The 27135-nt window shown below is 43.2% G+C and overlaps 1 protein-coding gene across 3 annotated transcripts; it reads right to left on the bottom strand.

Annotated features, from left to right (window-relative positions):
• Window positions 1-12076: 12076 nt before the first annotated feature.
• Window positions 12077-26165, bottom strand: LAYN (layilin). Of its 3 annotated transcripts, XM_075122294.1 has the most exons (8): window positions 26054-26158; window positions 21676-21789; window positions 21492-21597; window positions 18088-18245; window positions 17542-17580; window positions 17095-17178; window positions 14607-14709; window positions 12077-12677 (listed from the first exon to the last, which is right to left on the bottom strand). In XM_075122294.1, the coding sequence occupies exons 1-8, from the start codon at window positions 26133-26135 to the stop codon at window positions 12317-12319; spliced, it is 1047 nt and encodes a 348-aa protein (XP_074978395.1). In that variant the 5' UTR covers window positions 26136-26158; the 3' UTR covers window positions 12077-12316. The 3 variants fall into 3 exon arrangements, with proteins under 3 accessions (XP_074978395.1, XP_074978394.1, XP_074978396.1); XM_075122293.1 differs by having other exon boundaries at window positions 21492-21789; window positions 26054-26165; XM_075122295.1 differs by lacking the exon at window positions 26054-26158 and adding an exon at window positions 23399-23626 and having other exon boundaries at window positions 21492-21789.
• Between the last annotated feature and the right edge of the window lie 970 nt (window positions 26166-27135).

The raw sequence follows: 27135 nt of genomic DNA, 5'->3' as shown, positions 1-27135 counted from the left end.
TAAATATAAAGTGTCAAAGGAGATCTGACAGTTGTCTGTGCAAAAAGATAAAATTAGGTGCAGGTGAAGTCTGGCCAAAGGGATAATGCACTTGGTAGGCGCAGTAGTCCCACACTCATTTAATAGCTATTAACAGATTCAAGCAAGAAGACAATGAAGAAACTAGAAGCACCTACCTGTGAAGATAGAGTCAGAAGACAGGCACCTTTCCTGTACTTTGCAGAGCTGGCTGAATCTCTGTCTGAGGCAGGGCAGGGCAAGAATGTCTTAGGGACTGTCAAACAGACTGCTTCCTGTAAAAGGTGAAAGCTCCATTGCTGTGGTCTTAGCAGGGTAACATTTAGAACTGTTCTATCCCCATATTTCAGGTCTTGACGCTGCTGCTCCAATGAAATCTTCACCTTCGCTACTGAACTCCTCTCCTAGAAATCAGACTATGGATGTTTCAAGGACTGATGGGCAGCCTGGGATAGGCTCCCCTAACTGATCATACTAGAACATTCACTTATTAGGTCACATGGGAGTGTTTCTGGAAAAGCTCTGGTGAGTACAGTAGTGCACTATATAGCCACAGCAGTGCGGTAGAGAGAAAAGTTAGTTCATTGCCACCAGGTTTTGTTGCTGACCTCCTCCAGCAGAAGTAATGCGGAACCACTTGGGAATTCTAAGCTCTGCCCTCGCAGCCTGAAGAAACCAAGTTATTTGTGGTCTCAAATCTGCCAAAAGTTGCAATAGTTTATGGTACACTGAGTCACAGTGGTGAAACAACAGCAAACTGAAATATTGTTAATATTTAAAATGGAGGATTAAACATGGACCTGCAGTTCTTCTGTTCTAATCCTAGTTCAGCCAATGAGTTATATAGCCTTGGGCAAGTTATATAACCCCTGTCCATCTTCCCGATCTGCAAGATGGGGACAAGGCACAGTGCCCAGGCAGTGAGGATTTATGGATGGTTAGGTGCTAAATTATCTATAGCCGAATTTGCTGGACAATATGGGATACAAAGCATTGGAACTGTATTTCTAAATTGTTAGGAAGTTATAGTGATAGATATACACTTCAGGGAGAAAGTTCTGTGTGGGGAATTATTCCTAGCAAGAAGGCGACCTATGTGCCCTTCCCAAACTATAACAAAGTACTTGGGCTCCTGCCTCTACCTCAAGCCAAAGAGGAACAGAATTGGCCAGCTGGGTTAGAGGTGTCCACGTGTCCTATGTTCTGACAGTTGAGATAACACACGCTTTTCTCAACTGAATCACACTTTTACACAACTGAAAATGGTGACACCGAAGAACAAAATAGACATACTCTTTGCAATGAAACATGGTTACAAAAAAAGGCCAATGCAGTTTTGGGCTGTTTACAGGGAGAGACCCTGTCACAGGACAGGGAACAAATCATCCTCCACCAGGCCCTGACACAACCATGTCTCAATCCTGGCATCATTGTATACTCTTCTAGGCACCACATTTCCAGAGAGCATGTCTTCAAAAAAAGGAAGAACTAAATATGTATAACTTGACTAAAGGGAAGGACATAACTCTACAATTAAAGGATGGAAATAACAATGGGGAGGCATTTTTAGTGTGGCACAGCGGTGTATGTGTAGGAGTGAGTGGATGAAAGTAAAAGATGTTTTCCCCCTAATATTCAGTCTTATCAGAGCAATGTATTAGGCTATGGAACAGTCTCCTTCCAAAAGCAATGGAAGTGCAATTTCATGATGCTTAAAACAAGACTGAAATAAAGCTTTAGAAAATGTGCTGTATGAAACAATCTTGCATTGGCTCCTAGGAGATAAACTGGATGATTTAATGCATCCTTCCCGTCTAGCTTCTATAATCTAATAGTTCTTAACTTGGCTATTCTGTCCACATGAAATGTTTTGGAGCAGATTTTATTTATACATTTGTCTACTTTCATTAATCATACATGTAAAGGTGAGAGGGTTTTTCTGGTTTCATTTTCAGGTTCATAGGTGCCTGCCCTTTTCCAAAGGCCCAAAGGTGATCTCAAACTCTCCTGACTGCAAGAAATCATGTTTTTCAATAATAAGCTTTTGCCTCTATCCTACAAGAAGCAGCTATGAGGTGAGTGCATGTATATCACATCTGTTAAAAAGTTTCCTTGATGATGTTTATCTCTGATACAAGCACCTTTCCAGACTCAAAGCAGCCTCAAACTTGAAGGAATAGGGAACACTGGGTATTTCAGCACTTAAACATTTAACTTGTTCACACAACAATAGCATGAAAGACCTCCACAGATGAAGTGCCAGATAGGGGTTGACAAATTCAAGGAGACTTGTTCTTGTCAATACCTGTCATCGCCATATTCAACATTTTGATTTCAGAAAGAACACAGATCAAGTATTATTCAGTCCCATTACAGATGAAGAAGTGAACCTCAAGAGCTTTAATAGGCAAAACTTTTCCAAATTAGTTTACTAAAATTAACCATTTACAACCATATTTCAGCACCTAAATACCTGGCCTGACCTTCAGAGGTGTTGAACACGCATAGCTGACTTTCACTGACTTCAGCGAGAACTGCAGGTGGTCAGCGCCTCTAACAATAAGAAAAAACAATGAGGAGTCCTTGTGGCACCTTAGAGACTAACAAATTTATTTGGGCAGAAGCTTATTTGTTAGTCTCTAAGGTGCCACAAGGACTCCTCATTGTTTTTGCTCATACAGACTATCATGGCTACCACTCTGAAATCTAACAATAAGGGCACTCATTTAGTTACCGAAATGTGGATGTAAGAGGTTACACACCTAAGTCTGCATATTTTGCTTGAGCTTTTTGCTCTCATTTCTTGTTTTTCCAAGGACTCAAAGATGCTTATGGCCTGCCTAAAAACAGAACAGAAGGATTTGAAGATTTGAAGGATAAAAATGAATACACATATATAGCTGCTTACTAAAATGCACTAATTAATGTAATGAATCCCAGGAAGTTAGCCAGCAACAGTCAGTGGATACCCCTTTCCTAGTGCCAATCAGCAACTATTGCCTAGCATTATCCCCACTGATAACCAGCTGGCAGGTTATCATTTCCTTGGTAGGTAGTGGCCATTTTCTGGCAAGGATTGTTCTCCGGGGCTTGAACTTGCACCACTAAAGTCAATGGCAGACCACCAAATCCTGGTTGGTAGGCTCTCTCCCAGACTGCCAGGTATCCAAGACAGGCCCTCTGTCTCTATCAACCCAACCTGTAATATTTATGAACAGACAGAAACAGCTATAGCAACTTACAAATATTTTACTGTTTGCAATGAATATGATGGGTGGCATACAGCTCCAGAGCTGGCTCCCTGAATGTTTATATTGGCAGAGTCAACTCACAGCAACGTCCTGCACTCACTTCTGTTGTTGTTTCACTACCATATAAACACCTTCTGCCAAAGCCTTTGACGCATCTTTGCTTCCTGGTGGCTTCTGCAAACTGGTTTTGCTTCAATCTCATGATTTTTTTTTTTTAAGTGCAACAGGAAAAAAATGAATGTTTCATGAACTCTGTCAGTAGCTACTGACATTTCAGACGCTTCAGAGCTAGCTTTGTTTGGCTGCAGAACGTAGCGCATGAGTTATTCAGGGTTCCTCTTACAGCCAGAGACTCACCCGTGGAGCAGTGTATGTCCGTATCTACCTCTCTTCCTGACTTGTTTCACTCATGGTGTCACTCTCCCTCCCCTGCCAGATTTCTAATTGGAGAGAAAACAGATGGATCAGTGACCTGAAGGCTAGAAGCTCCTTAGAGGCAACAGATCTTAAAGCAGGTGTGGTTTTCCCAATCATGTGAAATTAATCTGAAGTATTCTGGCTTTAGTGATTACACAATGGCTTCTGTGCTGCTTCATCCCACTTGTTTTGTACAGTTCTGTATTATAGCCAATATGCCTTTAGATAAAGCTCTTCCAAGCCAGGAAACTGGCATCTGATTGGCACATTGCATCTACTGCAGAGCATGGCGTACACATATAAAAAAGGGGATTTTTTTTTTTTAATTACTGAATCTCACCAGGGGAGTAAGACCAAAGGAAGCCTCTCCCTGGGACACTGGTGCAGACTTGTAATTAGGAATGCTCCTCTGAGAAATCAACAACAGCTGCAGGGAAACCCTTGGCAAGTGCAGACTATTAAATAGCTCTCACCTAAGATACACTGAAAAGAGCAGGCTGGAGCTCTGTTTTAGACCAGAGCCTAACTATATCCACCGGCCAACACTTTGCAGATTATGGTAGGTGGTACTTCCTGCCTGCTCTATAGTCCAGATTCTTCTGTGTTTAGAAGACAGGAACTCAATTAGGCAAAGCTCCTGTGGCAGACAGCAGGACACTGATGCAGACTTTACACTGAAATCTATGGATGGAAAGTGTTGTATGAGAGCGAGGTGGTATTATTACCACCGGTATAGAATGGCAGGCCTTTGCCTTAATGGCATTTACCTTTTTTTTAAAATTCAATTTTGAAAAGGACAAACAAGAGCCAAATAAATAAGCATCACTTGCTGTACACAGTGTTGGGCACCAAAATTACTCAACCAAACCACATATTGAGTCAAATACTCTTCCAAATCCTTATGTAACAGCTTATCTTCAATAAGCTTCCAAGATGTTCTAAAGGTCTGTGTGGAAAATTAAAATATTAAGTAATTATTTGGCCCCCATTACCATAGTTTCTGAGCATCTCATATTCTTTAATGTATTTATCCTCACAACACCCCTGTGAGGTAGGGCAGTGCTATTATCCCCATTGTACAGATGGGGAATGGAGAGACAGAGAAGCTAAGTAACATGCTCAAGGTCAGAGTGTGACAGAGTACGGAACTGAACCCAGGTGTCCCAAGTCCCAGGATACCATCCTAAACACTGGACCATCCTTCCTCTCCTTTAAAATAGACACCAAGTATCCTGCACTCTGCTATTCAACACTCCCAGTTCATCATCAGACCAGTGAGATATGTTCAGGCAAAATCCCAGTTTTAGGAAACAAGCCCCATTTGGGAGCAACTCCAGAATCAGACTGAAAGTAGTGTAAGTGTAGACAATACAAAATGCTGTGGGATCTCTCAGGAACTGGACACATTCAACGTGAGAACATTAAAACAAGCGTGTTAACCTTCCATGACAGGACATCAGAGCATGCAGGAACAGATAGATCACAACTGTCTAATCCCAAACCGGTGCAGCCAGCTCTCTGGATAAACTTGGACAAGAATAGACATAATAGCTCCCAGCAGGCAGCTATGCATTTCAGAATCCAACCCAATGAACATATTCACAGCAGAAGTGTTACTGGCAGGACAAAACAGGTACAAGCATTCTCTAAACAGGTTCTTAGAAGACACACTGCTATTTGTCAAGACCACATTTCCTCCTTCCACAGCTACAGAATTTACCTCAAAATCCAGCCCTTGCTGCAAAATTGTGAGCCAAAACCCAAGCTTACACTGAAAAAAGAACGTCTCACGCTCTTAGGGTGTTAGTCTGTATTCGCAAAAAGAAAAGGAATACTTGTGGTACCTTAGAGACTAACCAATTTATTTGAGCATAATAATTCATCCGATGAAGTGAGCTGTAGCTCACAAAAGCTTATGCTCAAATAAATTGGTTAGTCTCTAAGGTGCCACAAGTACTCCTTTTCTTTTTGCTCTTAGGGTGGTGTCCAACACTTTCCAAATGTGAACCAAATGCAAACCAATGCAAGATTATCTGCCTGAGTTTGCAGACAGCCTGAAGCAATAGCTTAGGAGTGAACTGTCCCCCAATTCATTTCAATGGGGTGTTAACCTTACATATTAATGATGCAAATTTCAGCGTCAACATTAATATATTTCACAGATTATCCTCATTTTTGCATCCAGTTAGTGTGCTTATCTCACAAACCCAAGCTTCCTCTCACATCTTCCTAAATGTGTATGCCACTGCTATAACGTCCAGCTTCCCCCTGTGAGCTCATAAAGACTAGCCAGGTATTTAAAAAAACCCAAAAAACAAAACCCCCACCACACATTCTGATCATACAGACCATGAAATGTAAGGCCAGCAGAAAATAAATGGCATTTAATATTCAAAAGCAAAGGGAAGCCTGCCATGAGTGTATTCATTTTTGTATCCAGTTAAATATGAATCTCCATTTTTACTCTTATCTGAAGCCAGAGCTCCAGTCTGCTGCACTGAACAGTGCAGCAACCTTGCCACATGATTTATATCAAGCTTCCTGTGGAGCACACAAAACCTTGATTACTGTAATCCCGACACTCAAAGGACTGCATATAAACAAGCACAACACAGGCATTAGAAAGCTCTAATGATCATCAAGTTAATAGTAAACCCAAAGTCATCAGTACTGCTCTCTCCCGAGTTCAGATTCTGAGTCCACTCCTCCCCACCACATCTTGCTCAAGAGCTTGTCAGCATCCCAAAACAGATACAGCTAGGCTTGCAGTTCTGAATGGTTTAGCATGGTAAAGCTTTGTTGGTAGAAATGAGGTTGTTTGGGAAATGCCTCTCTCTTGGCTTACCAAGGTGGGTGAGGAAATATCTTTTATTGGGACAACATCTGTTGGTGAGACACACAAGCTTTCGAGTCAACAGCTCACACTTGTGTAACAGAACTTGCATCAGGACTGAAACCAGCTTGTTGTCATTATGGTGTAAGTCAGATTTAACTGTGTCAGTTGTCAGATACATAGGAAAGGAGAGTACTTCCTTGGTCACTTTTTGATTCACAGCTTCCTCCCTACAATCCCTCAAATGCCTTTTCGATGTGTGACAAGGGGCTCTTCGGTAGTATTAAAGTACAAAGTTATAGGAATCCATTTCTCAAAGAATAACGCCCATTGGCAGATCCACACAGTTTGCACATTGTCCATCTTGGTTTTGGTCCTTTCTAGGAAAGACTGTGTGTAGTGTTCAAACTCATTTCAGGTGGCTCAAGGCAACTCTGGGCACCTCGCCATGCAGTCAGGAGCCAGACAAGTACAGTACAAAGAAATTGCCAGTCACACACTTATTTCAGTCTCCTTTCCACATTATCTGTGATATCAAACATTATCCTCTCAGGTAGAAAAGAGATTAAATGGGCGAAAATGCTGGAGAGAAGGGGCAAGAAAGATGTCCAGATGCTCACCTTCGTTTCCAATATATAATCCCAATTCTTTGATTAGGGGGCTGTCTTAAATGTTGTATTGTGCCTCAAAAGCTTTAAAAACATACCAGTTGTTAAGTAAGATAGGTTCAGTCATCTCACAGCCCATGTCTTAGGCTTCACATGGTAACAAAAGTCTCATACTTATGTATCAACAGCTCAAAAAATTAATTGTAATCTTAATGCATTCACTAATCGATAAAGCATGAACTTAATTCAACCACAGAGCTGTCGGCACATCCCTTACAATCATGCTGTTGCTCCAGTCTAAATACTTGTGGGTTATTGAGGATTTGGATACAAACTCCAGCGGAGGGTCACTTGCATAGACGTTTGGCAGGTTCCCTCATACCAACTCCATGGCTTTGGTGTATCTGCACTTCTCCTAGCTGCTTAGAAACTCTATTAAATGTGCTACAAATAAAGAGAAACAGACAGTGATAGGGATATGAAGCTGAGTGTGCAAACACCTCTCCCACCAACCCAGGACTAAAACAAACAGTGAATTTGTTCCCATAAGTGAATGACATTGTCTCACGTCACTCACATGCTCCCAGCTTTCAGTATCAGACTGGCTAATTCTGGTTTCATCTTAGTTCATATTTAGTTGTATACCAATATGCCACATAAGCATAACTAGAAAGAGATCTTGGGTAAGATTCTCAGTTACACTACAGCCATGTAAAGGAGCATTAAAACGAGTGCAACTGTAACTTATGTCCACTTTAAGGCTGCTTTATACAGCCATGGTGGTGTAAGTGGGCTTCAGCGTAAATGAGAATCCAGTCTTCAATCTCTGATGGGAGGAACTATCGTTGATCATCTACCAATGACCATGTAACAGATGCCTTCTACACTAAGTTGCAAAAGGTACTCAACCAGGTGCATGCTTACGTTGTCATTCTGGTTATGGGTGATATAAATGACAACTTGGGATACAAGCACTGAATGTGCAAATATGGCACTGAGAGGCAGATGGACAACGGTGAAAAATTTACTTAGCTGTGTAATAAGTATAACCTGTGCACCTGGGGTTCACTTTTCCCTCGTCACAGGAAACACAAACTAACATAGAAGTCAAATGACTGAATTACTGAGAAACAAGTGAAACACATTGCTGCTGGATACACAAAACAACCGCTGATATTGGAAGCAACTACCATCTTGTCACCAAAATAGAATAAAGCTAAAAAGACACGCTAATAAGAAAAGAAATGGAATTTGATGTGAAGAAACTGTTGGATCTGGGAATCAGGAGAGACTTTAAAATCCAGCTCTCCAACAGATTCCAAGAATGGTGAGTAATGAATGTGATAAAGAGCAACAATGGACTCGCTTTAGAGGTGTATGCTGGGAAGCTGCCAGAACTTCACTTGGACCAAGAGGATCAATCAAGGAAAGAAGAGCAGATACAGCCATTCACATGGAAATTGACTAAAAAAGTAAGGCTTAAAAAAAAGAGGAAAGGACAGACGACATGACAAAAAACACATGCTGCAATGGGGATCTGTAGAGAAAGAGAAAGAAGTAAAGAAAATTGTATTGGAAAGGTAAGAGAATGGTTTGACAAAAAAAGCGAGAGAAACACCTGTGAGAGGCCACTAAGAAACCATTCCAGCTATGCAAGCAGTGATCATCCTGGTTCCAGAGTCACAATGGTTCACAAGAGCCAAAGATGGAAGATTGTTAACAGTGGAAGCAAAACAAATGGAATGATGGCAAGAACATTTTAATGAAATTCTTAGCCAACCACAGCCAATAACTCCAAATCAATGCACATGTAGAAGAAAGTGAAGAATTAAATATCTCTCTGCTAGAAATTTCAGAAGCAGAAATAGAGGAAGCAATTAAGTAGCTTAAAAATGGCAAAACACCTGGTCAAGAGAAGATCACTGCTGACATGTTTCACATGGGGAGGAAGTGGTACTACATGAATTACATAAACTTTTAAAAATAATTTAGGGTTAGGGAATTCTGCCCAGAGAAGTGGAAGAAAGATATGATCTGTAAATTACCAAAGCAGGAAACCAACAACTGGTGAGGAATAACACTGCTTTAAGTACACAGAAGTGTGTTGTCTAGTGTACGACTGAACAGAATCAAACTGGTCACAGATGAAAAACTGCACGCTAAGCAAGCAGACTTTAGACCAAAAAGACCACAAAGGCTTTAGACCACATCTTTGCCTTGAGATGAATGATTAAGAAACGGCTTGCTTACCAGAGAAGATTAGTCTTAAATTTAATGATATTTCACCAAAGCTTTCACTGCATTCAGAGTCGCTATGGAAGATCTTGTGACAATATGAGCCTCTTAGATAGTATGACGGGCTAAGATGCTGTATATGAAGGTTCAAAATGCAGTGTAAGGACAGGAAGTGGAGAGATGAATTGGTTTGATACCACCACTGGGGTGCGACAGAGATGCATCTTATCACCTGTCCTCTTCTGCATCTGATAGATTACGCAATGTGAAAAGCAAAAAAGGAAGACATAGGAATTATATGGAATAGAGGAAAACTTGCAACATCTCAACTTTCCAGATGACATTGCTCTGCTGAACACAAATGATGAGGCTATGAAAAAGACTACCACCACCAATGTCAAACGTGAGGCTGCCAAAGTAGAATTAAGAATCTGCCAAAAGAAAACTGAAGTCAACATCACTGAAAGAGGAGTCAGCAATGATGATGCATAAGTGATTGATAGTGCAGAATATGGCATCATTAATGAGTCTTTACATCTTGGAAGTACAAAGAGTACTGATGCTCTATTCCATAAGGAGATGGAAGCAAGAACTGGAAAGGCAAATGAAGCTTTCTGAGGCTGGCAAATATCTGAGGGGGAATAAGGAGATTCCCACAAGAACCAAGAGAAAGCTATGCAATGCCATTGGGATGCCCACATTGTTATATGCTTCTAAAACTTGGCAGATGCTAGAAATTCATAACAGGAAACTTAATGCATTGCATCAGAAATGCCTGAGAAGAATTTTTGGAATTCGCTAGGGGGATGAAGTAACCATCACGGGTGTGTTACAAAGGACTGACCAGCAGACTGTAGCAACAATGATTTGAGAAAGAAGGCTGAAGTGCTTTGGACATGTTGTACAGATGTCAAAAAACTGTATTCCTGCACAAGCTCTTGATTGGATACCACTTGGTGGAAGACAGAAAGGAGATGGACAACAAATGAGATAAGAAAATCATGGAGAAAGATGCCACTGTCATGAAGCCAGACTATAATGGAGCAAGAAACATGTCATTAGACAGTTGGAGGTGGAAAGATGGGATTGTCTCAGTGTCACAAGGCATGAGAGCATCTAATAAATAATAGATGCCATACATACAGATAACTTTAAAATGAAACTGTTCAAGTCAAGGCTGCAGCCCTCTTTCCTTGACCACATAAAATTCTGTCGGATCAAATGGCTACCTGTGGCTATTAAATGTTAAGTTTACACTTTAAAGTAAAGTCAAGATCATAAAACTGTGACAACTGATCCTTCATTATGTCTAGGTAGGAGGCAGAGGACAAATCCAGAATCAGTAGATATTCTAACTGGGAGAGAGATGTTGGTGGGACAACTTCAACATGAGGACAGCATATGATTGAAGATGTGAGAATAGGGAAACTTTGTACTAATAATCAGTACAGAAAGGGAAAGGAAAGGGAATACAACCAGTACAAAGCCTATTTGGAGGAATTAAGAAATCCGTTAACTAAGGTGTGATTAGAATTAAAAATTCACAGTGTGGGAAAAGGCTGGGAACTCGTAAGGCACCAAATTAAGGCACAGAAGCCACAATTCTTCCAACCCCCTTCAGAAAATGCAGGGAGACAAGCAGCATCCAATATGGTTTCATGAAGAGCTTCTCAAAAACAAAGTTTAAAAAAAGCAGACCGACATCAGTCCCTCTCATTTGAGAGGCAAATCCATGTTCTATGCACTACCCTATCCAGACATTACGTCTCCCCTGGCGTTGGGGTAGCTGATGGCCCTGTGGCAATGAGTCAACAGAGCTTTTATTGTAACTGATGATAGCAATATGTTACTTGACACGTCAAAATTACATTTTTAATCCTCACCTTCTTTAGTAATCTCATCCATGCTGAGATTAGCAACATGTAATCAGTCTGCAGTCAGAGGAGCCATTGTAGCAATCTTCATAGCATCCAGTACAGCTCACGAGCATGAGAGGGGGAAAAAATATCTACATCCGTCAGTAACAGGCTATTTACTCTATAATAATGTAACCAGTGTTTAACTTGCCACTGAGGGCAAATAAGCATAACTCTGGATAGCAAAACCAACACAGAAGCCCATCAGATTGCAGCAACTTCTGAGGCCATTTCTCAACGCTTTGCAATGGCCATTTCTCCCCTACACAACACTGAGAAGGTGCTGCTTGTGTCACTGTTTTGCCATTCTCTTGCCTGGAGGATAAGTGAGGCAAAATTATCCGCCATACAACACCAACACAGCTGCTGAGATTTTTGAAATCTTTGGCTATCTGGTTCTTAAAAAAAAAAATTAAATGAATGAGATCATTTAAGGGCAGTCTCTGAGACACCCTGCATGGCTAGCGGGACTAAGAAGGAGGGAAAGGCACATGGGCTACACTGCCAGTCCCTAATGAAGTGCCTGACTGGCAACATTACAAACCAGATGGTGAGGGAATCCATGTAACTAAACATGGTTTGAGATGGAAACAAATGACCAACCTGCCACCATTCTCTGGTGCAGTTAGGAGAAAGCAAGGATGGCCGGCTTACAACTTAAAAACATCCATGTGAATGAGGTCAGTTAACAAAAATGAAAGAATTTGGACTGATTTTTAGTTGCAAAGATCTAGAAATATTTTCATGTCTGTAGCTCAGGAAATATTGTAGTTCCAACAGAAAAAAAAGAACCAAGACCAAGAAAGATCATTCTCAGTATTGAACAGGGGTTTGAAGCAAGGCAAGCTAAATACATTCTGTTGTGTTCAACTGTTTAAAACAACATAGCCTTAAAAAAAAAAAATGAGCACAGAGGCAATCTGAAACCACTATGCACGGCCACACACTATTTTTGTGTTCACTGTTAAATATGGTGCGTGGGGGACTACTCGTGTTTTTATCTGTTGCATCACCCACATCCAGGTGTTTCCAGTTTCCTTAATATCCATATATTTCGTTTTCCACCCAGGCCGACTCCTTGCTTTGTCCCATCTGATCACTGCACAGCTCATAGATCTCATTGGTCACAAAGCCACTTTCAGGACTAGCTAATGTCACAAAACCGCTCCCTGAAGTATTCACAGCCACGTTGTCGTAATCTCCGGAGAAGTTGTCAGACGTGTGGTCTCCGGAAGGGGTGCGGAAGGAAGAATTCTTAATATCTGGCCTGGTCCCAGCCAGATCTGCCTCCATTTGTTTTTTAATTACATTGTAAATCTCCAGATTGGGACTGTTCCTCCTGTGGGGGGAGATCCAGGCATCTTGCTCCTTTGGACTCGCCTCCATGTGCTCTCGTTTCCTTAAGTGAGGAAGAGGAGATACTGAATTCCTTGTGTGTTCTTTTTCATAAGCACAGTCTGACATTGCATCTCCCTTAACAAGAAGCCTAATGACAGCATTTTTGGAAAATGGCCATTAATAGCCTCAATTCAGAAACATGTACTTTAATTATTATTTGTAGTTGGACACATGAATGCAACATTACTGGTGTTGTCATGCCATAGCATTTCACTACTGTACTACGCTTGTGCGACATACTAATCCTGACTTCAAATTAGGGGAGCAACAGAGAATGAGATCTCTGGGGAATCAGCTTGCAGCCCTCATAAAATGGTATCCTATTCTGGATCCACACCTGTCCGACCAACAGGCAGGAGGACTGCGGCCCACATTAGCCCATCTGGTGCCTATAGGTATTATAGCAGCTGGGTGCTGGCCAGGGTGCTGAAGTGTTTGCACTGTAATTGTTCATCTTCTCATTCCTCCAAACAAACAAACAGAGAACATGTAGGAAGTCTCGAGTGGTCTGACCTGGCAATGAGCCTGAATGCCACGTACTCCTCCTCCAGAGCATTTAAATGATCTCACACTTGTATAACAGCAGCTTCATTCATGTTTATAGAGCCATTTAAGAGCCATGAATAATAGGAGCTATACAAACAAACTATTGCTCCCGCCTCTGTCTCCCTTTCCCACTCCCAACTTTGCTACTTCTATCATGCCGCCCTTACACTTAAAACAATCTCCCAGTTAGTGTTTGGCAAGCACTCTCCTTCTCCTTCTCCTCCTCCCTTCTGCTTTTGCTCCAAAGCCAATATCTTTTCACTGCGTCAGCAGACAGGTATTTGAATCAGGGTCTTTTCCGGTGCAGTGACGCGATTGCGGGTCCAATGTCAGCGTTCCAGCGGCCCCACTGGCAGTGCTGGTGCAGGTTGTGCCCACACGTGCATCCTGACAACTTCCATCTACCCTGACTGGCCGGGATCATCTCTGGGGCTCAAAAGGAAGTTTGGTCTCCACCGTTCATTCACTCCTTAGCATCTGCTGAAGGCGCCAACATGAGTACTAACTACCTTGGTTTTGGTCATGTGAGCTCACCTGTGCATTAGGAACATGGCATTTTACATACGCCAACAAACACTCAGATGGCAACTTTCATTCACTACCAACTTGGCCCTACATTCAAACTAGTGAACTAGATACCCCTGTTTCTAATCAAACAATTGATTGGCATCAACTCTTCGAGGACAGGGGCTGAGTCAATACAATTACAGTAAAAATTATACTATTAGATACATTAGGCCTCTTGTGTCACCAGTTATTACTTCAATACTAGAGTAGCTGTTGTCATCTCATTCAAGGATGCAGCTGAGAAAACAGTGGGAGTCTTCTTTGGAGTCCTCAACCTAGTTTCTAAAAATGTTTTAATTTAAACACAATCCTAATCATGATTTAAAGGTAAGCTATGCTGATGGTAGAGTTAGACTGTCTGCATGTATGGGAAAGTGAGGAGGAGAGCTGGGAAAACAAAAGGTTAAAAGGACAAAACATTAGAAAATTTGACCCAGCACTATTTGGTACTTTTGGAGGGGAGTTCCCAATCTGTCAGTTTTGCATTGAATCTTCTTTTCCCTTTTAATAAATCTAACACTTCAAATCAATCACCTTATTTTATGCTATTCCACAATTACTGTATGATTTTGATCACAATTAATAAAATAGCATAACATGGTTTATTAAAAAACTTACTCTACACAATGTCTGTCACTTCAACATGCATATATTGCTCTTTAGAAATGTACTAGACAGGACATATATACTCCAATTCTCTCTAGTGCATTTTATGGGGTTCAGTTGAAAATTCTGAAACTAATTAACCCTGGAGCTAAAGGATTCTTCAGTGTGACGAGATACAAAGGTTCACTCTTTGCACAATCATGCCACTTGCCTCTTTGCAAAAAGCCAAAAACAGAAGATGGCTGTAACGACCATCAGGAGAAGGAGCAGAGGGATGCTGGGAATTAAGATGTAGGCAAGACTCAAAACAGGTTCTGGGGGAGAAAAATATGAAATTCCAACTTTTATCCATTTAAAAATTTATTTTGCATGCACAAATTATTCCTGTGAAAGGTAGTACTGCCAAATAATAATAATAAAAGGTTTTCTTCAGCCCTATTTGTAATGTATTAGCAGCTACCCCACTCTCAGTGCCAATACTTCAAGTACAGAATAATCCTCTAGCTCAGCAGACCAGACCAAACTGTGCTCTTGAGTCTCCTAGTTTGGGGATCTCTATATAGTAACCCTAATTTTCCCCATCCTCCATGGATATAGGAATTCCCCGACTGGATCAAACTAGTGGATACTGGACTAGAAGGACCAATCTCCAATCATGGCCAGTACAATAAATTCCTCAGGATGAGGATGTGGGATAACCTGCATTTCGGTAGGATCTGTCTGACAAAATATAAGAGAAATGGCAGGGTCTAAACAAAAAAATGTTACTTTCCTAACATTTATTTGACATTTTCTCAATCTATTCATGTGAAAGTAATAATGGAATAAGCTAATGAGATGTGTTGTCTTTTGAAAGGCTTATAAACAACCATCATAAGAATTCTGGAGTGGGAATTATTTAATGACCGAGTGGTACATTTCCTCCTCCCTATCTTCATTTGATTTCTTTCCTCACACAGATAAAGGCATGGGGACTATGCAAGTCCCTTTATCTATGCAAGGAAAGAAGTCAGTGTGGTAACAACAATTTAATATCTTTGACATTTCAAATGTGCATCATTGAAATGCAAGGCTGTTAATTCAAAATAGTGTTTTCACATCTGACTTAGCTGGTACAGCTAAATCACTTGACAGCCAAAACAACCAATTTAGTTTTGTAGTTGTAAAGATTCAGAGCAAAACTATTAAAAACATTACCTATTGTGGTAAGGCACCTTCTCAGTCTCACAGGCCTCAGCTGTTTTTAGCCTTGGCGAGATGGGCTTGGGGTAAAACAGTCCCCCTTGGCTGCATAGGGGCAGTCCACTCCTTTCTCTCAGCCAGTCTTTTAGGCTTGTTTTTCTCCCCTAGAGGAGGGAATGCAGCCTCCCCTCCTGGTGAGGCTTGCTGTGTTGCTGCTACTCACCTACTAGCAGCTTGACTTCCTCAAGGTCTCATGCAGCCCTTAGTTGGAATCAGCTGATCCTAATTGCGCTCAGGTTAACTCCCTCTCACCTGATCCTAACTGACCTCTGGTAACCCCTTCTCAGCTGAACCTGATTGACCTGTAGTCACCCCTCCTCAGTTGATAGGGTGGAGCACCTTTTACCCTTCTGGGACTGTTTTCTACCCCGCCCTTGCAGCTGTCTGTCCTGAGTTTGCAAAAAGAAAAGGAGTACTTGTGGCACCTTAGAGACTAACCAATTTATTTGAGCATGAGCTTTCGTGAGCTACAGCTCACTTCATCGGATGCATACCGTGGAAACTGCAGCAGACTTTATATATACACAGAGAATATGAAACAATACCTCCTCCCACCCCACTGTCCTGCTGGTAATAGCTTATCTAAAGTGATCATCAGGTTGGGCCATTTCCAGCACAAATCCAGGTTTTCTCACCCTCCACCCCCCCACACAAATTCACTCTCCTGCTGGTTCACCCTCCACCCCCCCACACAAATTCACTCTCCTGCTGGGCTATCACCAGCAGGAGAGTGAATTTGTGTGGGAGGGTGGAGGGTGAGAAAACCTGGATTTGTGCTGGAAATGGCCCAACCTGATGATCACTTTAGATAAGCTATTACCAGCAGGACAGTGGGGTGGGAGGAGGTATTGTTTCATATTCTCTGTGTGTATATAATGTCTTCTGCAGCTTCCACGGTATGCATCCGATGAAGTGAACTGTAGCTCACGAAAGCTCATGCTCAAATAAATTGGTTAGTCTCTAAGGTGCCACAAGTACTCCTTTTCTTTTTGCGAATACAGACTAACATGGCTGTTACTCTGAAACCTGTCCTGAGTTTATCACACTATATTTAAGCTTCTAAATTCATACACAGACACCAAGAACAGGATTTGTCTACACAGCAAGAGCTGTGCCTACCAGATCAGGCTTGAATACAGCTATTGCAAGTAACAATAGCAGTGAACACAGCGCAGCATGGGCTTCAGTGCCAAGTATGTACCCAGGGTCCATGAGGGGCTTGTATTACCTCTGTTGAAACTCACTCAGTACTGTCTGCACTGCTACTGTTATCCACGCTAGTTGGATTCGAGCCAGCTCAAGCAGGCTAGTTTGTGTATGCTTTTGCTGTATAGGCATACCATAAGAGGCTCAATATTCAGAGGTGCTGAGCACTTGCACCCACACTGAGGCCAGCAGAAGCAGCAGGTGTGCATAGCTGCAGAGGGTAATGGCTAGTTGTTGTAAGTGCTGTGTACCTTTGGTTTCTTTAAGGGTTTCATTGGCATCTTCCTTAACGCATTCTTCTGGGAACATTGGCTTCAAGGACCCTGTTACAACATCTGGGGGGGAAAGTGATTTGTTAATATTGCAGATACTGGTTAAACATTGAATAAACTCCGGAGAGTAATTAAAAATGAGACAGAGATAAGGGATTTAGGACATTGCCAGACACACGGTGTGTTTTGATCTCATTCCCTTTTGCTCAGAGCTCTGTAGCATGGTGGTGGCCTCCAGATTGGGCAGCAACACCATGTCAGACCTGGTTGCTGGACCTTGGGTTTGAGATAAATAGAAGGGAATGCTAACTGAGGGGCAACTTCTTTGGTCAATTTTAATTACTGCAGGTAAATGTAAAGATCCTCTGGGAATATTTTTACCAAAAATTACCATGTCAGCAAATCAAACATTTTTCTGTAACTCACCCACTTGGGAGTTCTCTTCTGAGGCAGCAGTTGGTTTTTCTAAAAAGGAAGAAGCACATACTAAATTTCCTTATGCATTTGACTTGGGTAACCATGTCAAATAAATATAGTGAAAGAAGCTGGTGCTGGCCCTCACAACAGCATCCTCCCTCTCCCCTTTAGTACCCATTTCAGATTTTGAACTTTTTAAAAAAACCTTTAAAAAAGGAGAGCTTCCAAGCCAGTTGATTCATACATTTCACAAAGTACCTAGTCAGGGACATTCAGTACAGCAGCCCAGATCCTCTAAGGTATCAGGTTCCTAACTTCCATTGTTTTCAGTGGAAATTAGGAGCCTAAATACCTTTGAGGATCTGGGAAGTGTCCCGTCTGTCCACAGGACTCTTATCCATTTAAATGCATGTCTGCTTTCTACCAATTGTTCCCAAGCACAGATGATACATGGTTTGCCTCTAACCAGCCAGACGTGTGACACCTGACCAGTAATACACCCCCCCTGTGGATTAGAGTACAATCATTTTTACGTGATACAGAGTAACTCATTACCAAGAGAATATTTGCAAATGAAGTTATTTTTCATGTTGCATCTGTCATCATTCCACTGAAACATATAGGAACCCCCGACACCTGCCGGGGCAGAGGGCTGGTGGTACATCACAACACAGATCTCACTCCCGCAGGAAGGCTCATCTGTATACCAATTCCTAGAAAAATAAACACATCAGGCAATGCATTTCCCCTGATATTGCAGAAGCTCAGACTTGAAATATTGCACAGGATTCCAGACGTCAGTGATAGCAGAACTAACGCTGAACATGATTCAACTTGTACCCTCTCTCAGCTGGACGCACAAAGTGCTCCCACTAATTCAGTTATCAGGAGTTTATTTTCACATTTTTGTCTTTTAGATTTTCACAAGATGGGGGCTCATGGAGAAACTTTTGACAATAAATGTAAGTAGTAAAAAAAAAAAAGGGTCTGAATCCCATCTAGAACAAAATGAAAAGAAGTTTGATCTCAGCCCAGTTTCTAAGTCTTTTGTGCACATTACAAACAGCATTTCCTATTCGAAAGACTCACAGGACTGGAAGATAAGGGATTTCATATCGGGGCTGTCAAAGGAACTTAAGGAAGTTAGGTACCCAATTCCCACTGGATTTCAATGAGGGTTGAGCACTTCACCCCCTTCATCTCTTCATGAACTCTGACTTACTTTACATATTTTCAGGGTGAAAATGACCTATGTTCTCTGGTCTCAAACTCCATTGCCTACAATCATTTATCCATTTTATAAGATAATGAAAGATGCTTAAAGGAAATCTGCTTTGCTCTTGGAAGAAGTGTACTAAAAAAAAAAAAGGAGCTATCTTACAGGTGATGTTTTTTCCAGTAATAGCAAAACACTACCACTGGAAAATGCACGGACCTTTCTAAGAAGAATATAGGAAATATTCCCTTACTATTTAGCACTCTGTCATATATCAATTACTGTACAGACATTTTAGGACTCAGACGATTATTAATTTTAAGCTTACAAGGCCTGATTTCTAAGAGAGCTAGCACCCAACCACTCCCAATTAGGTCTGAGTCTAGAAATCTGGCCCTTAGAATATAAATAATTCTAGCTATACCAGAATATTTCAAAAGGAAAACTATCAGATAAATGTCCAACCAATCTTGTGATCATTACAAGACATTCTTTCTACATACATTTATACTGCATGCTATTTTGCTCTTTGAATTGTGAGTCTCTTTACAAAGAAAACAGCTCAGATCCAATAAAAATAGTAAATTTACGTGGGATGTATTTTTTTCCCTTTTTTAGTATTATTCATGAGCAATTTTGGCCAGATCCTGTGGTACTAATTGGCATGCTTCCCTCAATGGAAGTCAACTGAGCTATGCCCATTTGTAACAGCAAGGAATTTGGCCCTATACCTCCATAACCAACATTCTCAGTATTTGGACCACAGGGAAAAATATTACACTATTGGACGAAAGTGTCCTAGCAAACAGCACTAAAAGCAGATGCATCTCATCCAGCCTTACTTATGGCTGAGCATCTTATTAGTGTTCCACGACCCTAACTGTCCTTAGAACATAAAGAGATAACAAATCTCCAAGAAATGGTTATAGGTTCTTATCTAAGCTACCTATCTGCAGAGAGTCACAAAGAGCGTGATCTCAAATCCTGATTTTGCTTTCCCTTCCCTAAGTGTTGAGGATGCATGACAAACTGAGAGATCCAGAAATGAGGTTCAGACTACACTTTTAAATTGTGCCATTGTGATGTGGGGGGAGCAAAACCCTCAAACAATGGGGCAGAGGTCACCAGCTCATCTTGGATAATTCCGGAGGAAGGAAATGTCACATTAAGCAAGTTTTCCATTACTCCAGAAGACACTTTCCGACTTCATGAGCAACCAATATTTTTCCCAGCACGTCCGTAACAGGTAGAATAAATAAGCACATCAGATAACCTACTCCTCAAAGTATTTAATATACTACATTTCAAAGTGCATTTTCCTAATGCTAAGTGCTGATACATATTTTTATTTTGGGGGTCTAAATTCAGATCAGAAGATGGCACAGAATTTTCCCTTTTAGTAGCTCCCCCAAACACTGCCCAGACCTTATGACCTATATGTTGTCTCTTGGCCAGTAGTTCCTCACAAAAAGAAAAGGAGTACTTGTGGCACCTTAGAGACTAACCAATTTATTTGAGCATAAGCTTTCGTGATTAGTTTTGGTTAGTCTCTAAGGTGCCACAAGTCCTCCTTTTCTTTTTGCGAATACAGACTAACACGGCTGCTACTCTGAAATCTAGTTCCTCACAAGCGTTTGCATGTAATGGTTGATTTTCCTGCCATCTGGCTTCAGCGTTACCTAAATTGTGAGTATCTTTCTCCATTATTCACCTCACTTCTTCCATCGCAAAGGAGTTATACAATGCACTCCTCTCTGCTTGCTGGAAAAGATCGACATCTGCTTTTCCTCCACTCTGTAAACAAACTCATCATAAGAAGTAGGGAAGGAAGAGCAGTACCTATTTCTTACTGTGGCTTCCAAAGCATAGCTCTTACCAAAAAAGATTATTTCAGTGCATAACTCTTAGTAAGAAGAGCTCAAATTAAGACATTGCCATATATATTTAAGTGTTGTCATAAAATATTTAATTACACTTGGGCTATTTAATGAAATAGATGGGTTCAATCACAGTAAATGTTGCAAAATGTGCAGGATAATTAGTGAATGGCATCCGCGCTTTGATTTTTTTTTTAATAACTTTAATTAAACGTTCAATAGGAACTGCACCCTTGGCAAAACTGGAACCAGCAAATTCACTGTAGCGTTGGCATCTTGTTGTGAAGACTTTCATTAAATCGGTCAGCATTTGGAGTATATGTTACTCTATTTCTACCTCAGGCAAACACAAACTCCATAAGGATGAGTTCTCATTTAAGATTATTTGCTGTTCACCTAGAAAACTGTGACTTAAGATCAGAATCAAAAGAGGACTAAGCAAGATTTGCGGCTACACACATTTTTGGTTCAATTATGTTTGGAAGATGTTAATGTATCAAAACCATCTCCTGCAAAACTCACACTACTTGGAAGTCTCCTCTCCACTATCTTATAAGGAAATAATTACAGTGAGCATTATGGTTCCACTTGCCATGAGACAAGAGATCTATCAGGTAGTGCAAAGATTCTCACTACCTCTGTTTAAGATAAACTCAATGCAATTCTCAAGTTCTACCCTACCTCAAAAGGATAAGAGTTATTCCTGCTGCAGTCAACGAGAGTAAGTCCTATCATTGAGGAGGAAAAAAGGAGTCCTGAAGTTTAGGGAATTTCATTTCAAAACATCAGTTTACCCTGTATTATATACACTTTAGCCAGGACTTTAAGACAATAGATTTCTAACATTTTGATCTTCAGGTACCTACCGAAATGTGGATGTACTGCCATCAGACCATGAGTACAGGCCCTGACATTCTGTGCTATTATCCATGTTTTCCTCTTTTCTTCTAAGTCCTATCCAAAAATCTCCATCTGAAGCCAAGAGACTCTCAATCAATTTTTCAATCAGTCTCTGTTCTGATTCTGATTCAATACTGACTAAATGCCCACCATCTCTTCTGCATGCCTGCTGTGCTTCTTCAAAGCTGATCCTGCGCAAAGCATCATGAAAGTAAATGATTTTGTAGCATGGTCGCTGAGTTCCACCCCGGCAAACTGTCTGCCCTGCAGAAATAGAAATAAGCCCATTACAGAGACTGTATGCATTAGCTGCTGATGATTAGTACAAAGAGTAATCAAATACCATTAATACTTGTTGAATTTTGCATTGTGTGGCAGTTTACATAAACAACTCCAAATAGGTAAAAGAAATAAATACTAACTTTTATATGACTGAGGAATTATTGAGCACTGTCAACCTTTTCTTATTGCATACACTAGTTCAGACTGACCTCTGCAGCACTGTTTTCTCAGTTCCTGGGACCAACAGCCCCACCAAGAGTTCTCTGCAATAAAGAAACCTCAACAATTCCTTGCAGAGGGGGAGAAGATTCCCACACTAGAATGTTGTGCCAGAGAACCAACGGATATGTCCAACATTGTAAGAGAGAGAGATGCTGCACTAGGATTCAAGCATGCTCTTTTGTAATAATTTAACTGGCTAGAAACTCACTCATATCCAGAGATGTGCTTACAGCTCCAGAAATAAAAATTATTTACCACTTGGGAGGTGCATAATAGCTTCATGGAACTCACTGCAGTTAGTCAGGATATGCTTTCCAGAGCATAATGTTCCAGACTTCTAAAGAAGTAAACAATGACTGTTTTCAGTCATGAGCCAAGCTCTCTCCTAACCGCCTGGCTTATTTTGACCATAAAACAAAGAAAGTGAAGATCAAACAGAAGAGACACACTTACTATAAAAAATACAGACTGGAATGTTTTATAACCTAACATTCCCAATATTTAAATTGTTGAAAAAAATAGCTTTGAAAATAAATATTTATCATGTAAGAACTAATATGCAACATACATTTAGTTTAGCAACTTGTGAATCTACAGTAGAAAAACAACATTTAGCAGCTATTATGTATTCATAAATAAGTATGATTTAAGGACAGAATGTTACAAACTTCTGCATAGTAAATCAATGCTACTAAAAAAAGTGAGAGTGGTGTATGCTTGCCCTTTTGTGTTTCTACACCTTTTTTCAAGGCCACCGATGCAACAGGAATTTAAATCTATTCTGTTTTGGAGATTTAAATCCACTCACTTGCATATTTGGAATTACAGTGACTGCTAAAATTTGTCAAAGAAATTAAAACAAGGGATGCAGTAAAAGCAACACTTAAAATGTATCTTTAGGTAAACCCTGTATTTTCTGTTAATAGTTTTACAGACAGGCAGCACTGGTGAAAAAGAGGCGATACTCTACCAGCCCTGAGGACCAGGGTCCGTTGCTGTGGAGTGTGGTAAACGCAAAGAGGATCTGCAGAAGCTGCAGAGGGAGAGCTTCAGTTACGAACTACAAGGTTCCTTTTTGATATTCCAAGCAAGTATTTTTACGAACCGGCAGAACATCTGTGACTTATCAACAAAACTTGCCTTTTCTTTTAGCTAAGGAAAAATGTAATGTATTTGCTCACTTCCCAGGCGCCACTGCAGGCTGTCCAAACAGCGATATCACTGTAGGGTATGTTATTGATTAGGCAACAGAGAACAATTGTATGCATAATTCTAGCCAATGGAGAATGAAACTCCATTTTCCTGTCCCCCTGCCCCCCCCCCCAAAAAACAAAAAAACTTACTTATGAAGGTGATAAAAATTCCCCACCTTTTCACAACACACAAAGGTTCTGGTCCAAAGCCTACTGACTTCAATAGGCACAGGGCCAAAGCATTCAGGTAATGGGGCTACCACTGGTCCAGACTCCACTCCACAGCTGTGTTCTGTCCCCATTTCCAGGCCAGTATACGGGAGGAGATCACACATCTCACAGCTTGCGTACACTGAGCTCACTACACATATCAGGGATTCCTGCAGCATTTCCTTCATTTCCCCTCACAAGCTCCCTGTGTGCCCTCTTTTTCAGGGACTCTCTGCAAGACCCTCACTCTCCTCCTAGCCAGAGACTGTGTGCACCCCCATTCCCACTTCCTCGATGCCTTCCATTCCCCCCACCCCATGGGGTTCCATCAATTCCCCACCCCAGAGGTTCTGTGTATCCAGGGTCCCCCATTCTCCCCTCATAAGAGGTGCTGTGTACACCCCTCCATTCCCTCTTCCCCCCAAACCAAGGTCTCCCAATCTCCCCCCACCCAGGATCATGTGTGACCCCTCATCCCTCCATCCAGTGTTCCAGGGTCTCCCATTCTCCCCCCATGCCAGACACTGTCTGCAATTCCTCATTCCCCACCACCAATTATTCTCTCTCTGAAAGAAGTCATTCAGGCTGTCACCATAATAAGCTGTTGGGAGGATGGGCAGAGATGAGATGGAGTATTGTTATGCTGCACAGCGATAATTAGTGCCATCAACCAGTTCTTAGATTTATAGATAATTGCAGTGGTGCTTGCGGCTGTGCGGAGTAGCTGGCCAGGGCTTTATGTACCCTGATTTTCCCCCTTTTGGCTTTCAGATTTTCCCCAAAACAATAGGATTCTGACCACTGATGCCTAGAATATTTCCCGAAATTTTGAAATTGAGCAGATGTGGAGTTCAAAAGTTTTCCCATTGCGGAGAGGCAGACAGACAGAGAAACACTGTGGAGCTGAGCGTAAGGCCTTTGGAAGCACAACGAAATATTACCTATTAACTCCCCAAAATAATGACTCCCCCACTTAAAGAGGTATGTAAAACAATGAATGGTACAGAGAAAGTAAATCAACTGTACCTATTTACCAACTCATAATACAAGAACAAAGTTATTACACTTAAGTGATGAAAGGAAATACTTTTTCCCCACACAACTCATAACTGATCTCTGGAACTCACTGCCACAAGATATTATTGAAACCAAGAGTGTAGCAGGATTAAAAAAGGATTAAGTATTTATATGCATATTGACTACTCTTTCATTACATGGATAAACAAATATTTTATATGGGATACCAACTTTGATGTTTTGGGTCATATGTACTACTTATAGGGGATAGGCAGAAACTTCTGCATGGACAGGTCATTCTATACCCATACACTGTGGGGTTTCTTTCACTTTCTCTGAAACATCTGCTCTGATCTAGTATGGCAATTTCTGTACACGTATAATGCAATATAGACATGTATCAATAAAGACCAAAAATTTACTAGTCCCCATCCCGTTGCACAAAAATAGACAGGGTAGAGCCCAAAAAGGGAAAAGATGACATGCTATTTTCATTGCTTACACATTCTGGAAAGTCTGAAAATTATCCACCTTCAGGTCATAGAAAATTAGGACTGGAAGGGACTTTGAGAAGTCATCTAGTCCAGTCCCCTGCACTCATGGCAGGACTAAGTATTATCTGTCCTTATGTTCTATCCCAAAAAAAGGATTTTGCAAGATGGAAATGAGAAAATCCACTGTCTTCTGAAAATTCATCTGGGGATGACAAATATAACCGGGGAATCACCCGCAAGAGTGAGTCTGCGGCATTTAAAACCCCCCGGGGATAGAGGGGGATACCCAGGAGACTGGAGGAGGAAACAGCCTAATAACTGACACCTAACACTGCCCGGGGTGGGAATCACTGTCGGGTCTAGTCCCAGACCCAGGCTGGCTGTACCCCCGGAGCAGAGAACCTTGCAGGGACCACACCGCGCTCTGGACGCTAGTTGTAAAGTCGCCGCAGCAGAGCTGGCATTTCCCTTCCCACTTGGCTGAAAACTGGGAAATCGCTGGCTCTAGCTGGGGCTGCGCTCCCCCGCCCCAGTCCTGCCGCTCTTGCACCAGCGAGGGCACAGAGCCCTGGACCGCTCAGCCCCAGATCTGCAAGCAGGGCGACGGACAACGCTTGGGTCGCAGCCCTGCTGCCGCCGGTGGGAAGCGAGTCCCGGCCACGCTCAGCGCCCTAGACTCGGAACAGGCTAACTTTCCGCGGAACAATCCCCAGGACCGGGGCTCCCTGCGCCCCGCCCCACTCCCCCCCTGAATTTCTCCCCCGGGGCTCCCCGCGCCCGAACCCCGCCCCTGGGGCTCCCCGCACCCCCCCGCCCGAACCCCGCCCCTGGGGCTCCCCCCTGTATCCCTCCGGCGGGGCTCCCCACGCCCGAACCCCGCCCCTGGGGCTCCCCCCTGTATCCCTCCCGCGGGGCTCCCCCCGCCCGAACCCCGCCCCTGGGGCTCCCCCCTGTATCCCTCCCGCGGGGCTCCCCCCGCCCGAACCCCGCCCCTGGGGCTCCCCGCACCCCCCCGCCCGAACCCCGCCCCTGGGGCTCCCCCCCGTACCCCTCCTCCGGGGCTCCCCGCGCCCCCCCCCGTACCCGTCCTCCGGGGCTCCCCCCACTCACCGCTCAGCAGCCGGGACGCCCCCGCGCAGCCCAGCACCGCGGCGCACACGGCCGCGGCCGCCAGCGCCTGCCCCAGTCCCATGGCCGCGGGCGCCGCGCTCCCGGAGCCGCATCTCCCGCCGGAGCCGAGCGGCCGCCCCGGGACCGAGCGGGGCTAGAGGGCGGGAGCGGGGCGGAGCCGGCCCCGCCTCCCCGGCCACGGACCGGCCAAGGGGGGAGGGCCAGGCCCCCCGAGCACAAGCAGGCAGGGCTAGCTCGGCTTCGCTGTGCAGCCCCCCCCCCCAATATACACCCCCCAACCTCCTCTACACAGCACGCCCCTTCCCCTGCCCCAACACACTGTACACCCCGCCCCCAGACACCCCTGCAACCTCCCCCCCGCCCCAACACACTGTACACCCCGCCCCCGGACACCCCTGCAACCTCCCCCCCGCCCCAACACACTGTACACCCCGCCCCCGGACACCCCTGCAACCTCCACCGGGCCCCCCACCCTCAGCCCAGTACTCCCCCTCCAGACTCCCCCACCTCCTCTACACACCCCTCCCCCCATAACCTCCCCCCCGCTCCAACACACTGTACACCCCGCCCCCGGACACCCCTGCAACCTCCCCCCCGCCCCAACACACTGTACACCCCGCCCCCGGACACCCCTGCAACCTCCCCCCCGCCCCAACACACTGTACACCCCGCCCCCGGACACCCCTGCAACCTCCACCGGGCCCCCCACCCTCAGCCCAGTACTCCCCCTCCAGACTCCCAGCCACCTCCCCACATCCTCCAACCCTGCCCCCTGTATCCCTCAGTCCTCTACACACACACTGTACACCCCCCACCTCCTCTGTGCAACCCACAGGCTCTCTCATCTCAACTCCAAGACAGAGCCCCCCAGCCTTCTCAAAACACCCCCATTTCTCCCCAAACACCCTACACTCAACTCCTCCACACCCCTTCAATCTCACACCCCTGCTCTAGGGGAGATAAGGCTGTATTCATGCCAACACGAAACGCTACATTTTCTACTGCAGACTCAGGGATTTGCATGATCGCTGCGGAAAGAGCTAGGACAAGAGGAAATGTGC

Source organism: Caretta caretta, chromosome 22 (assembly GCF_965140235.1).
Source record: "Caretta caretta isolate rCarCar2 chromosome 22, rCarCar1.hap1, whole genome shotgun sequence".
Lineage (NCBI taxonomy): Eukaryota > Metazoa > Chordata > Testudines > Cheloniidae > Caretta > Caretta caretta.
Note: the sequence above shows the minus strand (reverse complement) of the source record. Positions and strands in the feature narration are given on the sequence as shown.

What these genes read in the sequence shown, in the direction of transcription:
- LAYN (XM_075122293.1), bottom strand. Translation starts at nt 26,135, where the DNA reads ATGGGACTGGGGCAGGCGCTGGCGGCCGCGGCCGTGTGCGCCGCGGTG. An exon ending in CATTTGCAAATATTCTCTTG is followed by an intron (nt 17,581 to 18,087) that starts GTAATGAGTTAC and finishes CTTCCTTTTTAG; the next exon opens with AAAAACCAACTGCTGCCTCA. An exon ending in AACCCTTAAAGAAACCAAAG is followed by an intron (nt 14,710 to 17,094) that starts GTACACAGCACT and finishes TTTCTCCCCCAG; the next exon opens with AACCTGTTTTGAGTCTTGCC.